This window comes from Manis javanica, chromosome 10 (assembly GCF_040802235.1).
Source record: "Manis javanica isolate MJ-LG chromosome 10, MJ_LKY, whole genome shotgun sequence".
Taxonomy (NCBI): domain Eukaryota; kingdom Metazoa; phylum Chordata; class Mammalia; order Pholidota; family Manidae; genus Manis; species Manis javanica.
The window spans coordinates 47,598,426-47,615,641 of NC_133165.1; the positions used below are offsets into that span (position 1 = coordinate 47,598,426).

The window sequence follows — 17,216 nt, forward strand, 5'->3', positions numbered from 1 at the left end:
AGGAGATACTGAGTTTAAGAGCCAGAATTCAAATTCAGGCAGTCCAGCTTGCTCCCAAGCTCAAGCTTTTAACCACTACACTCTGCTTTCCCCACTGAGCAAGAGGAGGAAACTGACGTCCAGAAAATGTTGCCCAAGGTCACAGAGTGGTAACCGACTAAGTGGAGATTTAAAGCTATCACCACAGATATCAGTACTTGCACTTTCTATTGTTCTGATAATTAGTTACCTGTTTCCTTTGCTAGACTGCGTTCCTAGGCCTCAGACTAAGGACTGGAATACAAACGTTTGTAAAATGAGTGCTCGGGGGGACTCAAAACAGTTCATTCACGTCTATTAATAACTTCATTTACTTCCCACAAGTCCTTACGTAAGATGGCAGCTGACATTTCATCAGCGGTTGCCTGTGAGTTCTCCCTTTCACACCTCTTTCATTATTATCCCCATTTAACAGAATAAGAGACCGAGGCTCAGCACAGCTCAGTGACTTGCTCAAAATTCAGCAACTAGTAAGCGGCAGAGTCAGTGTTCTAGCTCAGGCTACATGCCAACTCTCATTCTTGACCAGAGGCCACACTGGCAGTTCTATAGATGGGGAAACTGAGGCTCGGAACAGGACTTGGGTGGGGAGGAGGCGCTGCACTACTGCTCTTCCTCCTCTTGGGCCGCGCGGTGCCATTGCGGGGCGGGAGGCGGAGGGCGACAAGGGGCAGTCCTCCTTAGGGTACCAAGAACCGCTTGGGAAGCACTTAACTACCGACAGAACCGGATGCTCCCGCGGCATCAAGGCCACGGCGTGGGCGTGAGCACGGGAAGTGCGTCATCCAGTGGGCGGGATGAATCGGCGACATCCACCAGTGGGAGCGTCGGGTCCGCGTTCGCCCCGCCCCGAAGGAGGAGCGAAGTGTGCCATTCTGCCTTTGCCGCCGGCTGGGTGGGCTTCGCTCTGGTACCGCGGTGGGTAATCCGGGCGCGGGGGCGTGGGGCTCAGGGGGAAGGCAGCAGGCCGTCCCGAAAGGCGACGGGAGAACGGAAGATGGGGGTCAGGCCCCGGAGTCGACCCGCGTGCTGTGCAGGAGTGTGGCGCTCGGGACCCGGGGGCTGCGGGCTTCTCGTTTTCTGATGAGGAAACAGGCCTAGAGAGGGCCAGAGGGGGCGAGTAGGCTGGACCTTAGCCCCTCTCTCACACACAGACATTTCTCGGTCGTGGTATTATGTGAAAAAATAGTTTCAGTCGTAATATTAGGTGAAAAAAGCAAAAAACAATTTTGTCTAAACTGAATACGTAAGATACGGACTTCGCTGACCAGCCTCAGCTACTCTTGCTGTCTTCTGTCTACCCTCTGTTTTGTGTACAGAACTTATCATTTTGTGCAAGTCCACAGCCCCTTATTTTAAGGCCCTAAGACTAGATGTGTTCAGAATCCCGAATTCTCAGATATCCGACAGGTTAAACGTGCATAGATTGTGTGTTATGTCATACCTTCATCGGGGTCTGGAGCAGCGTCTTGTAATCAAATACATTAATATTTACACAGCCAAATATGTGCATTTTACAGTAAAGTGGATAAAGAACAACCATAAATAGCTTCACCTAAGGTGACATCATGTTTTCAAACTTAAAAGATCTGTTTTTCAGACGTTTTTAGATTTGAGAATTGCACATGAAGGACCTGGATGGTAATTTAATTGTTCACTCATATTTCTCACTTACCTGGACTGGGGTGCCACAGTTCCTGAACTCTGCATTTATGTCACCACCCCCATCTTCATCACTGACTCTGCATGTCACCTTGTGCCATCTCAACCTCAGTTTCCTCATCTGTAATATGGGATTAGTAGTACTCCCCTCCTAAGGTCTAGGAGGGTTACATGGAGCTGTGCATATGGAGCACTAACACTATTTGTTAGCCTGTGGCTCAAATGCATTATGATGGAGGTTTGCTTACTCCACAAACATATCTCTGTTAAAATTGTTAGGGTAGGTAATGTCCATGGTTAACCTCCCTACCCAGAGACAACTGATTTCTGTGCATGAACAAGCCTATCTTTATCTTTCACTCCCATTTTCCTCCCTTTTCTCCCAATTTATAGTCTTCTGTACCATTCTCTACCTCTTCTTAACATGTATTTTAGCTGTCAACATATTTACATAATTTTGTATTAAGATATGTATTAAGACACCCATAACAATGTGTGAAAATACAAGGTTAAAGAATAAAGATGAACACCCATACACTCACCACCAAGTTAAAGAGAACATTATCATATCCTTAAAGGCTCCCATTGAATCCTTTTTTCCTCTTGCCAAAGATAACCAATATGCCCTGAATATCGTGTTATTCATTGCCTTGTTTTTCTTTGGAGTATTTGCTGTACGTGTATCGAATGAATACAAGGGATAGTTTTGCTAGGTTTTGAATTTTATACAAATGGGATCCTATTATATGTGTGACTTTAGTTTTGCACTTAACATTATATATATGACATACTTAGATGTTGATGTTAGTAGCTTTACTTTATCTTCATTGCTGTTTTGAATTCCATGGTATGGTTGTAAATGCTTTATATAGATATTTGTCCATTGACTGCCATTTGTACTGTTGCCAGGTTTTTGCTATTATGTGGTGCTTTTATAAACATTTCTTGGGGCAAATGTGGAAGAACTTCTGTAAGTTACATACCTAACAGTGGGTTTCTGGGGCTATCCAAATTTATTAGTAATAGCAAGTTGTTGTCTGAAGTGGTTACAATACAAGTTTCTTAAGAATTTTTGCCTATCTGGTGATAGGTAAGACATTAATCACTGAAGTTTTAATACTCATTTGCCTGGTGACATTGATTTTGAGTATCTTTTCATGTGTTTATTAATCATTTGTACATCTTCTTTGTAATGTTTCTCTTGCTTATTTTTCTCTTATGGTTGTCTTCCCCTTATTGATTTGTAGGTGTTCTTTTTATATTCTGAATATGAATTTTTGTGGCTTATGTGTGTTTCATATACCTTCCAGAAGACGTATACCATACGTCTTTTCTCTCTCTCTCCTACTCTGGTGTTTTTGGTGAGCAGAGGTTCTTAATTGTAACAGTCTAATTTATCCCATATTCCTTTATGGTTTGTACTGTTTCTATCTTGTGAAGAAGTCCTTCCCTACCTTTGAGTCATAAAGATACTCCCCTATATTGTTGTCCAAAAGCTTTATAGTCTTTCCTTTCTTATGACCTTAATCCTCAAGAATAGATTTTTGTGCATAGTGTGAGCTAAAGGTCTAGTTGTATTTTTTTCACTTATGGATAATCAATTGCTCTGGCACCTTTTATTGAATAGTTTGCTTTGATCTGAAGTTCCATTTCTCTAGTGTTAAGTATCCATATATGTATGCATTTCTGAATTCTCTATTCTGTCCCACTTGTCTTATTTGTCCATTTCTATATCATTATCACACTTTTTCATTGCTCTAGCTTTATAGTAAGTTCGTACCTGGTACCTACTTTCATTTACTCCAAGAATGTTTTTTGCTGTTTTACTTACACATTTTCCATATAAATTTTAGAATCATCTTGTTAAATCATACACAGACACACAAAATATGTTGGGGTTTTGAGTGGAATTGCATTGATTCAGTTTCATTGGATCTATTTGGATTTTAAAGTGATTGCTTTCAGTGTTTCATTCTTAAGTGATATGTTTGCTGTAGGTTTTGTGGACGTCATTTAGTAGATAAAGGAAGTTTCCTTCTCTTCCAAGTTGGTTAAGAGTTTTTAGGTATGAGTAAGTCGAATTTTATCAATTGTATTTCTGTATCTGTTAAGATAATCATGTGCTTTTTCTCCTTTATTATGTTAATATGATGACATGTTGATTTTCTTTTCTTCCCCAGCTTCATTGCCATATTATTGACATAACATTGGATTTATTTTCAAGTTGATTTCAAAATGTTAAACTGTTACTGGGATAAACTCAGATTGGTCATGGTGTATCATCCTTTTTTACATTGCTAGATTCTGTTTTAACATTTTGCTTTGGACTATTGCAGCTATGTTTGTGAAAGATACTGGCTTTTCATTTTCCTTTCTTTTGAAGTCTTTGTTAGGTTTTAGTGCCCAACTTTTGTCAGCCTTATCAGATGATTTGGGGAGGGCTTGCTCTTCTTTTGGCTTTGAGATAGTTTGTGTAACATTTGAAATTAGTTGTTCCTAGAATGTTTGATAGAACTCCCCCATAAATCTGTTGGGACCTGATGCTTTTTTTGTGGGAAGATGGATTTTCCATAGAACGTCTTCAGTGGTTATAAAACTTAATAGGTTTTCGACTCATTCTTTAGTTGCTTTTGAATGAATTTGCTGAGTTTGCACATATTTAAAACTTAGGATTGTTATAAGTTGTTTATAATATCCTTTCTATATGTTTGCATCTGCAATTAGTTTCCCTTTTTGAGTCCAAACTTGTTTATTTTTAAGTTTTTTCTCTTGGAAAATCTCTTCAGAGTATTATCACTTTCATTACATTTTTTTCAAAGAATAATTTTGGTTTTTTTGATCTCAGGTGTATGTTTATTTTCTATTTCATTAATTTCCACTCTTCATTTATTTTCTTTGGGTTCAATTTGTTGTTCTTACAGCTTAAGATGGATGCCTAGCTGATTAATTTTCATGCTTCCCTTTTTTAAAAAAGATAAACATTTAAGGCTATTAATTTCCCTCTTGTGCTTTAATTGCCTCCTGCCAGTATTTATGTATAATATTTTGTTGTTTTCAGTTCAAAATATTTTCTGATTTCCATTAATAATTCTTTTGATAATGGATTATTTAGAGGTGTGTTTCTTAAATCCTAAGCAGGATTTTGTAGTTATCTTTTTGTTTCTGGTTTCCAAATTTATTGTGGTCTGAAGGACTACAAGCACGCCCAGCACAGTTGTGCAATTGTGCAAATCTTTTCTCACCTTATTGATTTTTTTGTTCATTTCATCAGTTACTGAGAGGGATATGTTAAAATGTCCCACTATGGTTATGGATTGGTATGTTTATAGTTCTGATAATTTTTGCTTTACTTGGTTTTGAGATTCTGTTATTAGGTGCCTAAATATTTTAAATTGTTCTCTCTTCTTGGGAATTGAACCTTTTTTATTAGTTTGTGGTGACTGTCTTTATCTCTAGTAATACTTTCTGCCTGAGCATCTATTTTGTGTCCTATTAATGTAGCCACACCAACTTTTTATTGGTTAGCTCATAGAGTACATATTTTTCTGTCCTTTTAATTTTTTGACATTCTTATGCTTTCAAAGTAACTTTTATAATAATATAGCTAGATTTTATTGACTACTCAACTTGATAAGTTTTTTATCTTTTTGGTCTAACAGCCTGGCTATGTCATCTGCTTAAAGACCGTTTCTTTGGGTAGCCCAAGTATCCAAAATTTCTAGGATGAAAGTCTGAATTTCTTAGCCCTGCACATTCTGTTGTGCCTAGAACAACCAATGGCAAATAAGGTACATAAAATGCAGTGGATGAGCAAAATGGTCCTAGTGATAGGAAGTAAACTTGGCAGGACTTGAGGGTTGGCCGCATCTGAGGCTAAGAGAGAGGAGGATCAGAGGTGGGTGCTCAGGTCTGCAGTATTTGTATGACTGTGTGGATGGTACCACCCAAACCGATGATTCGTGAAAGACTCAGGAGGAAAAGGGTTGAGGATTGTGGAAGGAGAAGATGAGTCCAATTTAGGATTTGTTGAAGTTGAGGTGCTAGTGAGATATTCTCACAGATACCTAATAGGCAGTCAGAGAAACTGGTCATGAGATAGTGCATCTTCTCAGCTCTGAGGTCCAGTTTATTATGCGGATTAAAAAGAACAATAACTAGCGTTCTTGTGTGTCTCCTATGTGCCAGGTCCTTGGCAAACCTTGGCTAGTCATATCTCATTTAAACTCCATTTTATGCCTTAAAGATCGTTATTACTATTATCCCTATTGATAGATGAAACGACTGAGGCTTTTAAGCATGTTAGCTAAAAGTGTTTCTGTGCTGTATTTGCCTAAGGTAACAGTGAATTTCTTGTCATATCATGGCATCACCTGAAGTGACTATTAAAACCTCACAGTTCCAGGCCCCTCTGCAGTCAGAACCTCCAGGAAAGGAGCCTGGGGATCTGTGCTTTTCATATGCAAGTTAGATGATTCTTAAGATCAGGCAGGCCTGACAAGCACTGTTCTTAACACCACCTGTCTAGTTATAAGCCCACGCTCTTAGCCCCCACACTGCAAACCTTCTCTGTGGTAGGAGCAGGCTTTTTGATCAGGGCTTGTGTAATGGTTTTTCAACTCTGATCTTTGTGGTTTGTGGAAAGACAGCATTTTAGTAGAAAGCAGGAGATTTAAAAAATACCCTGCAATTCTGCCATAACAGTTGTTTTGTTAGTGGTTTGGAAAATGAGAAGAAAACTAGAATTTATTAAATATTTACGAGCAGTTCTCTAAGCAATGAACACTATTCTAATTTTACAGCAAGAAAGTGGGGCCTCAGCTAAATTTATCCAAGGCCGTAGATCTGGTAAATGGCTGAGCCAAGTTTCAGACCCAGAATTGTCTAGCAATAAAAATAGCTAACACTTTTTTAGTGCTTAGTCTGTTCCCAGGTTTTTCTGTGTATTAATTCATTTAGTGCATAATTTAGTAATTCTGTGGAGGATGTTTCTGTCATTATTCTCACTTTACAGATCAGAAACTGAAGCACGTAGAGATCAGGTTTCCCCATTTCCCACACCTAAGATGGGGAGCAGGCTGTGAATACAGGCATTGTTGGGCTTCAGCATCCACACCTCTCACCACTGCCCATACTAATTTGCCTAGACCCTAACTTTTGTCCTTTTCATTTTTGTACTATTCACCATGCTTAAATTGATTTTTAAAACTATAATAAACTTCCATTTGTTAATGTAAATTAGTACAAAACCTAGAGCATTGCTTTTGGTGTGCTTCAAGGTGACTAGATTTCATTTGCTTCTCTTTTAGCTCCTTCATACATGCAGGGCAGTACAAGAAGAATGGGCATCATGACTGATGTCCACCGGCGATTCCTCCAGTTGTTGATGACTCATGGAGTGCTGGAGGAATGGGACGTTAGGCGCTTGCAGAAGCACTGCTATAAAGTCCATGACCGTGAGTTCCATTTTCCTTTCCCAGGATGCTCTGGTACTGTATGATCAGGGACTGGTGGCAGTGGTATAATACCACGGACCCAGTCAACCTGCACTCCTGACGTGGGCATTCAAGTCTCTCACAATCTCATGCCAGCCCATCTGTCTCATCTCATCTTCGACTCTTTAGTTTTTTAAAGTAAGTCTGACATTTAGCCCAGTGGATAAGAACTTGGACTCTGAAGCTATGTAGTTGTGGTTTACACTAAGGCTCCAGCACCCTCTCCAGCCTGAGTTTATTCTTCTCAAAAATGAGGATGATTAATTGTACTTGATACATAGGGTGGTTCAGAGGCTTAAGAAACATTATACATATAAAACACCTAGCACAGGGAAACTGCTCAGTTGGCTGTTGGTAGTAAGAGGTCCACTTAGCACAGCCTTGGACTTGGGCATACTTGGAGAAGTGCCATCCCTGCCCTGTGCCAGCTGTGGGCATTTGGAGCATCTTCTCAGTGGGTTCTTGGTAGGGATACATAAGATAATGCACAGGAAGCATTCAGACATAGGACCCAGGTGCATGCTAAATTTTCAGTAACTGGCGGTGGCAGTAGAAGCAAGAGGAGCAATGTTAATAGGTTGGTGTAGTTAGTGTTAGGTCTTCCTGAGTTGAGTGTCAGTATGAGTAGGTCTTGTTGAGTGAGAAAGGAAGTTGACAAATTAAACTTATTGTATGATGTCATTATGTTTTTTGTAAAATAACAGTTTTTGTGGTTCATGAGTACATATATCTGCATGTAAAAATGCAGAAGCATACTGGAAGGATATGCAACACACTCATGAGGTGCTTACCTTTGGGAAGAGGAGGAGTGGGATCGGTTTGTCACTACAAATCAGAAGACGCTTCATCTTTATCCTACAGTTGGCTCTTGAACAACATGATTTTGAACTGCGTGAATCCACTTACACGTGGATTTTTTTCAGTAAATATACAGTATCTGTAACTAGATGTGAGGCAGCAGATTTCATGGGTGGTGTGGAAAAGGAAAAATGTTGTACACGCATAGTGGCCTGTATGGGGATTGAACCTGCAAGCTGGTGTTACTTACACTATTCTCTAATCAACTGAGCTGACCAGTGGCTATCTGGATCAGAGAGAAACACAAAGGCCTGAGAGGAGCAGAGGAACTGAAGCCTGGGTTAGGCAACTCAGAGGAAGGAGGTGGGTAACCTTTGCCTTTTCCAAGTACGCTCCTCCCATCCAGGGCTTGATCCACATGCAGGCAGGTGTCAATCCTTGCAGGGGCCAGTAGAGCAATTAGTTCACCCTCTACTTGCTCTGTGTTGGACTCTACAACCCTATTTCTTTTCTTCTTTTCTGCTCTTTGTTGCATCTGAAGTTAGTTGACCCATTTTATATACAATAGGCTATTAGTAGGTAAGTTTTTGGAAGAGTTAAAAATTATATGCAGATTTTCAGCGGCACAGGATATGGTTGCCCCTACTCCTTGCATTGTTCAAGAGTCAACTGTATTTTCTTTTACTAAAAAAAATAAAGACTTGAAACAAGCATGGCATTATTAGGGTAGTCTAATAGTTGTCACTTCTGATTAATGGGAATATCTATCTCTGTATTTTTAATTTTCAAAGGAATAGTGGAGAAACAAGTGAGCCAAGCCAAGAGAGGTGAGGGAAGGTATGGGAGAGGCACAGAGTGAAGGGAAATGAGAAACGATGATGTTTAGAGAACTGCAGATAGAGCCAAAACCAGATCCAAGAGTGTTCAGGGGTGTATGGGAGTTAAGATGGGGGATACACAGTGAATATAGAAAGAAATTCTTTCATGATGTGCAGAAGAGGGAAGATCAAAGAGGGTGGCATGTTCAGGAAGAGGCAGGGTTTGAAGTGACTGGTCCATTGAGGTGTTCCATGGGAAATTCTGGGAGCTTGATAATGCGCACTAACAAATTACGTGCTTGGAGGGGTTCTATAGTAAGGAAACCTGTTTAGCTTTGTTCAGTCCTGTGTGTCTAAACTTAATTAACTTATAAATAACATACCTTGGGAAACCCTAAAAAAGAATGTATGATGTGTGGGAAGAGAATAAGCTCTTTTCATATGTAGGTTTACAGATTGTGAAGAGCCTATGTACACCATAGTAATTTTTTTTTTTTAAGTTTAGTTCCATGGTTAGTATGGACCTTTAGAAGGATTTGAAGCAGGGAAGTGACGTAATTAGTGCTATGTTTGAGAACTGTCCCTCAGCAAAAACATATCTGCTCTTATTGCCTGCACTGTGGTAGATAGGAGGTGAGAGCCTCTTTATGGAAAAGCAGTGAACTGTCAAGCTACTTCTCTTGCTGTTTCAATGTACAACAGGACTTTAAACCTATCTTTCAATAATGATGCTTTTTAAATCTTTATTTATATGACAATTCATTCCTTTTCCCTTTTAGTTTTGTAAGTCCTGAATGTGAGGTTTAATGTTGATGGGGAAGTTTCATAGCTTACTGCAAGGAGCCATATGATGCTTTAGTACCACGAATGAAAGTGTTTTTGCCTTTATTTGACCTTTAACGTTGTTGTGACCTAATTTAGGAAAGTCCTGTAGAATGTGTCTAGGAATTGATTTATTTTTCACACTTTATATGCCATTTCTGTGTATCAAGATATGGTTACAGCAAGGGCAGTGAGGATAGAACTATAGTTTGTTTTTTTCATTGAAAAAGAAAAAGCTTGTTCTCAAATGTTACTGTTATTTGAGAGATTTTAAAACAAGGAATGATGGAAAAAAGTGCTCTCAAATGAAGTAGATACTTACAAGCCCTAATATTATTAATCTCCTTATCTTTTGAAGAGATGCCCAGGAAAGTCCCCTTTTACCAACTAGAAAAATATTGTTCCTAAGACAGTTATGAAACAAAGGAATAATTGAAACTGCCAGTTATTCTTATTGTAGTTTCTCTCTGTGTTCATCCAGTTTATCAAAGCACTTCCCATGTTTGGCTTTGGTTTGATCTCTCTTCTTATTGTCATTAGGGTGAAAATAAACTCCCCCATTGTCCTGGCTAGTGAAAAGTTTGTATTTTGTGCTGATGTCCTGGTGTAAAGCCTTGCATCTGGCTTTTCTGAATGGTATTTGGGGAACTGTGTTCCCAGAGCACCTTAGATTTGAGCCAGAGCTTGCAGAAATGCATGTCATTATCCAACACAACTTCCTGAAAATCTTTTGTGAGCCAGGCCTCTCTTCTACGGCCTGGTAACACAGAGATAAAGCTTAACTTTGCCTTGGGTCTTGTGAATCATACAGACACTGAATCAGATGATTCTAGTATAAACCCCCTTGATGGAAGTAGGTGCAGGAGGCCTAGGGAGTGATAGTTAAGAAGACTTGGATTTGAGGATTTCCACTTCTGAACAAGATAGACTAATGGAGCAATTTGCCCTTCTGTCTGAAACAATTAAAAATGGGCAACATATACGAAACGTTGGACATTAGTCAGTGAATGACATCATCTCTTATGAGATAAGCAATGAGGGTTTTTTCCCCCTCTTGACACCAAATTTGTGTTGTCTTTTCCAACATGACCTCTCCAGTTCTCTGGATACCACCCGGGTGTTCAGTAACTCAATTTATTCTGATACTACCTGGAGTCAGTGTCAGATCCCACAATTAAAGGGGCTCATGTCCGACAAGACTGATTCCATTTCAGGTGCCAGTCACAAGTCCTACTTCTGACCTAATGACTATAAATCAGGGGTCTCTGAGAACCCCCCTCCCAAGGCTCAGTAATCTGCTAGATTGGCTCCAGAACTTATAAAAACACTTTACTTACATTTGCTGGCTTACTGTAAAGGATACAGCTCAGGAACAGCCACATGGAAGAGATGCATAGGGTAGGATATATGTGGAACTTCCATTCCCTGCCAGCACCTTGATATGTTCACCATCCTGGAAGCTCTCTATGTCCCATCATTTGGGTGATATTTGGGAGATTTCATTACATATGCCCAATTGATTAAATCACTGGTCATTGTTGATTAGCTCAATCTCTAGCCCCTTTCCTCTCCCCAGAGTTGGGGGATGGGACTGAAAGTTACAAGCTTCTAATCAAGGCTTGGTCTTTCTGGCAATCACCCCCCATCCTGAAGTTATTTAGGGACCTGCCAAGAGTTGCCTTATTAGAACAAAAAACACTTCTATCACACTATCATTCAGATTTAGGAAATTCCAAGGGTTTTAGGAGCTCTGTGGCAGGAACTGGTGTAAAGACCAAGTATCGTTCTTGTACCACCAGTAGAAATGTGGTGAGCACTAAAAACTGATCACCAAAGGAACTATCTGAGAAGCTAGGGAACGGACCAGTCGAGAGGATTAGAGAGAAACAATGCGGAATGTTCACACAGGGCTGTCAATAGTGCCTGTCCCAGGGCCAGATGGCTTTATTGGTGAATTCTACCAAACATATAAGGAGAAAGTAATACCATTCCCATCCAAATTCTTCCAGAAAATTGAAGAGAAGGGATCAGTTCCCAACTCATTTTGTGACTAGAATCTAATTTTTCTTGATACCAAAACCAAAGATAGAGCAAGGAGAGAAAACTAAAGACCAAGATCTTACATGAATATAGGTGCTAAAATTCTAAACATAGTTTCAGCAAATCTAATCTAGCAATATATAAAAGATTGATACAGTATGACCAAGTGGGGTTCATCCCAAGAATGCAGGGTGGTTTATGGTTGAAAATCAATTGGTATAATTCACTGTATTAACAAACTAAAACAGAAAAACCATGCGATCATCTTAATTGGTTCAGAAAACACTCTTGATGAACTACAATATTTACCCTGGCATGATGCAGCAGAAGTTTCCCACAGAAAATTAAAGGGATCCTAAAGAGCAGGGTATAAGCAAGATAAACAAGACCTCAGGACTTAGAGCAGGAGAGAGGACTATCTGCAGAGTTAAAGAATCCAACATCTGTTCCTTACAGAAGTCCTCAGCAAAGTTGGAAAATAAGGGAACTTCCTTAACCCAATAAAGGGGATTGATGTAAAACAAACAGCTAGTGTCATACTTAACTGAAAGACCGAATACTTTTCTCCTAATGTCAGGAGTGAGACAAGAATGTCCATTTTAATTATTTCTGGTCCAGCCAGTGCACTCAGGCAAGAGGGAAAAAAAAGCCATCCAGATTGGAAGGAAGAAGTAAGATTGTCTGTTCACAGACATGATTATCAAACAGAAAATCTTCAAAATCTTCAAAAATCTATTAGAATTAAAGAATGGGTTTGGTAAAGTTGCAGAATCTAAAAATCAGTTGTATTTCTACATGCTAGCAGTCAACCTTCATAAATTAGATTTGAATAAAGCACCATTTATAATAGCATCAAAACATTTAAATACTTAGGAACAAATCTGACAAAAATCTGTAAGCCCTGTACACTGAAAAATACAAAACATTGCTGAGAGAAATCAAAGACGATCCACATGAATAGGGAGATGTACTGTGTTCATGGGCTGGAAAACTCAATATTGCTAAAATAACAGTTCTCTCAAATTCATCTATAGATTCAACTCAGTTCCAATCAAATCCCCTCAGGGGTTTTTGTAGAAATTGACATGATTCTAGAGTTGACATGGGAATGTAAAGGACCTAGAAGAGCCAAAAACTACTTTGAAAAAAAAACAAAACACCAAACTTGGAGGATTAACACTGATTAAAGTTAATTATGATTATCTATCTGATTTTAAGATTTACATAGTTACTTTATCAAGATACTGTGATATTGGTATAAAGATAAACATACATATCAATGGAATAGAATAGAACCTAGAAGCAGACCCATACATAGACTGATAGCTGCTTTTTGAAGAAATGTAAAGGCAATTCAGTGGACATAGTCTTTTCAGAAAGTGATGCTGGAGTAATTGGATATCTGTATTAAAAAAAGTGAACCTTGAGCCATCCTTTGCACCATATACAAAAATTAACCCCAAATGAATCGTAGACCTAAACATAAGACCTATAGCTATAAAACTTCTAGAAGAGGATATAGGAGAAAACCTTTGTGACCTTAGGTTAGGCAAAGATTTCTTAGCTATAAAATCAAAAGTATGATCTGAGAACAAATTGATAAACTGGACTTCAAAATTGAAAACTTCTCTTTAAAATATACTGTCTAGAGAATGAAAAGACAAGCCAAATTCCGGGAAAAAATATCTGAAAATCATACATCTGATAAAGGACTTGTTTCAAGAATATAAAGAGAACTCTCAAAACTCAACAATTAGAGAACATACAACCAAAAAAAAAATGAGCAAAAGACTTGAACAGACACTTCACGAAAGAAGTTATATGGATGGCAAATAAGCACATGAAAAGATGCTCAATATTATGAGGCATTAGGGAAATGCAAACTAAAACCACAGTGAGGTGACACTATATACCTATTAGAATGGCTAAAATGTAAAAGACTGCATACCTAGTATTGGGAGAAAATGGAGGAACTGGAACTCTCATTACTGTTGGGAATGTAAAATGGTGTAGCCATTTTGAAAAACACTGTGGCAGTTTCATGACAGACATTTCTCTTTCATGTATTTGTTTTTAGACTACAGAGAAGTGAAGCTAGTTGTCCACACACAGGCTTGTACATAAATATTCAGAGTAGGTTTACTTGTAATGGCTCCCAAGTTGGAAACACCTGATTGTCTGTCAGTAGGTGAATCGATAAATGGATTTTGGTATTATCTATCATCTAATTGACTACTACTTAGCAATAAAAAGGAATGAACTGTTGCTACATGCTACAGTGTGAATGACTCTCAAAATGATTTTGCTGAGTGGAAGAAGCCAGGCAAAACAGAGTATATACTCTGTGAATCCATTTACTTACAATTCTAGACAATGTGTTCTTGGCTATAGTGACACAAAGTTTAGTGGTTGTCTGGGTATGGCATAAGGGAAGGTTGTGAGTGTGAGGTAGAGAGAGATTACAAAGAGGTATGAGGAAACTTTTGGAGGGTGATAGATATGTTTATTATCTTGATTATGGTGTTGGTTTCAAGGGCGTATGCATATGTCAAAACTTATTAAATTGTGCACTTCAGGTGTGTATAGTTCATTGTATTTCAGTTATATCTCAAAAAAACTGTTTTTAAAAAATATCTGAACTTAAACCCACTTTGCTATTTGGTAGCTGTATAATCTTGATCAAGTCACTAAACCTCAGAGCTCTCATTTTCTTAGCTGTAAAGTAGGGCTGGAGATACCTGTCAGATTTATTTGTAAAGATTACAAATATAATGTGTGGCATGTGCTGAAAGTCTGTAAGTGCCCAGTAAACAGTGAAATGTAAGGGTCTAATCAGATTTTAAAAATATATAGCTTATTCTCTTGGTCCGGTGAGGCCCTGTGTCATCTTTGTGGGACTCTGAGAAAATAGATGCCACATCCAGGAAATGTATTCCTCCTATCCTGTATGCAGGGCTTACTTGGAGAGGCACCTTTCTTGATGTCTGACTCACAAGGAAGTTGGTAAGTAGTTATGGAAAGTCTCTTTAGTTAATTTCCTAAAAACAACAAACATGGAAGCCTGAAGTGTCCAAGTGCCTCAAGGCTCCATGGGGAGTAGGTGCCTAAGCCTGGTGAGTCTGTCATGGAATGCTGTTGCCTAGCAGAGGGCTTGAGGGTACCCCAAATCTGAGCCTGACTCTTGCTCAGAACTGCTATTTGATTTATCCTGTGGCATTACTGAACAGAAGCAGAAAATTTCCACAGCCCGCAGTTGCATGGCAGTAATTTCCTCAAAGTTATTTGCCTTGTTAAAATGTTTTGGGGCTAGTCTTTCAGTTTTTTGGTTAAACAAGCTGGGTTTTTAGAGACTCATTGGGCCCAGCCTCCTCTTCTTACAAACCAAGAAGCAGAGACCCATAGGAGTTTGCCCAGCCACTTCTCACACTGGCTCCAGCCCCATTACTGCCAAATGTACATTCCAAATTAGTGCCAGATTCATTGAGGGACTTCCTTGCCTGAAGGGTTGCTTTTTAAATTTACTTTTTGTTTGGAAATAATTCCAAACTCACAGGAAAGTTGTAAGAATACAAGCTTTTCCCCTCTGAATCATTTGAGAGAGTAAGTCACCAATTTGAAGCTCCGTCACCCCTAAATAGCATGTTTCTTCTTAGTAAGGACATTCTCCTAAATAACTACAGGATAATCATTAAAATCAGGACATTAACATTGATACATCACTACCATCTAGTCCACACACCCCATGGAGTTTCTCTAGTTGTTCCAATATTATCTTTTTTTAGCAAAGGATCAACCCCAGGGTCATGTGTTGCATTTAGTTGTTACATACATCTTTCTAGGCTCCTTCAATCAGGAATAATTCCTCAGTCTTTCCTTGACTTTTATGACCTTGATATTTTTGAAGATTACAGACTTATTATTACAGGACATTGTTGATAGATATATAATGTGAGCCATATCTGTAATTAAAGTTTTTTCTTAGGACATTTAAAAAGGTAGAAATAGGTAGAATTAATACCTCAAATACCATCTTTTCAACATGTAATCAATATAAAAAGTTACTAATAAGATATTTTTTACATTTTCTATGTTACGTCTTTGAAATCCAGAATGTATTTTATTCTTGAAATGTATCTTAATTTGGACTAGCCCCACTCTAAGTGCTCAGCTGTTGTGTGTGTTAATTGCTGTATCAGACAGCAGGATTATGAAATGTCACTCAGCATAGGTTTGTCTGATGCTTCCTCCTAATTAGATTTAGGTTATACTTTTTGCTTTTGCAGAAATAATATAGAAATGGTGTGTGTTCTGGCATATGATGTTGATTAAGATGGTGTCTTTTAGGTTTCTCCACTGTACAGTTACTCTGTTTCCTGTGTGATTAATAAGTATTTTGCTGGACATACTGGACATACTTTAAGACAAGGTAAATATCCCACTTTTATCCACTTAGACATAGCATCCATTATTGTTTCTTCCCTCAATTCATTCATTCTTTAATAGTTGCCAAATTGTGCTGTGGGATGGTGTTCTGCACTCTCAAGCACTAACATTTTGTATTTAATTTGCTTTATTGTTGTTTGTGTTAATCTTAGTGGGTTTTAAAATTACCTTTTGTCCTAAAGACAAATTAGGTAAAAAAAGTTTTAGATTAAAAAATTAAGATCTGACATTATTTCAGTAAGCAGAATAAGTAATACAATGTTCAGGCAAAAAGCCAGTTAACTGAAATGCATTTACCAAAAATAGATTAGTGAACCCAGTACCAGAGGAACATTGGGGTTTGATGGATATTTTCCATTTCTGTCTAACCTTTTGTCTGCCTTCATCCTGGTGTGTTTTTCTCATGCTGATTTACATGACTATGTTTGCTTTGTTGCCGGGAGTGCATATCTGCGGGCCCGTGCACGTCACTAGGTGGTGTGCCTCAGTGAGGAGTCACCATGATGGAGCTGACATTGTGACTCAGGATTCCATCTTGCATCAGCAGTCATATTTGTAAGCACCTTCTCTTTCCAAGAAGGACTTGGTGATAATTAGAAGCTGGATTCAAATAAAGTTTCTTCCTATTTTTATGATTTCCTTATACATCTCTCCCCTTTTGTTGTGATGAACAGTTAATAAGCTTACAACTGTCAGAACCCACTTGCCTTTCCACTTAAGGGGAATTAGGTCTGTGATCATAACTGAAGGTTGGAGTAAAATTAGCATGGAAAGTACCATCTAAAATGTGACGTGAGATTCTTTCTACATACAGAATTTTGTAACAGGCAGTTGTTATGAACTTAGACAAGAGTCTTTGGGTTCAGGAAGATCTGTAACCACAAGAAAACTAATGTTGCTTTCACGTCTCTGGGTCTTAAGGACTAGGTGTTGTTGTGCAGTGCAGGCAGCCAGGGTGGGACGGATCAGAGTCCTTTCAGGCCAGTATGAATTTGTTGAGATGGGACTTGTGTGTGTTTCACTCTCCCCAAACGGACATCATCTGATTTGGAATTCATTTTGTCCTGGATCCCAGGCAGGAGAGAGGTGATGTGTAGGTAGG

The 17,216-nt window shown here is 38.8% G+C and overlaps 1 protein-coding gene across 3 annotated transcripts in view; it reads left to right on the top strand.

Moving 5' to 3' along the window:
- Positions 1–807: 807 nt before the first annotated feature.
- The window catches only part of NSMCE1 (NSE1 homolog, SMC5-SMC6 complex component), a 33,835-nt gene continuing 17,426 nt past the window's right edge, over positions 808–17,216 (top strand). For 2 of the 3 annotated variants that reach the window (XM_017656604.3, XM_017656606.3), the window contains exons 1-2: positions 808–957; positions 7,008–7,154. In XM_017656604.3, the coding sequence (XP_017512093.2) occupies positions 837–957; positions 7,008–7,154 (268 nt within the window). In that variant the 5' untranslated portion in view covers positions 808–836. The remainder of the gene's footprint in view (positions 958–7,007; positions 7,155–17,216) is intronic. The other variant, XM_073215379.1, reaches the window with a different exon arrangement.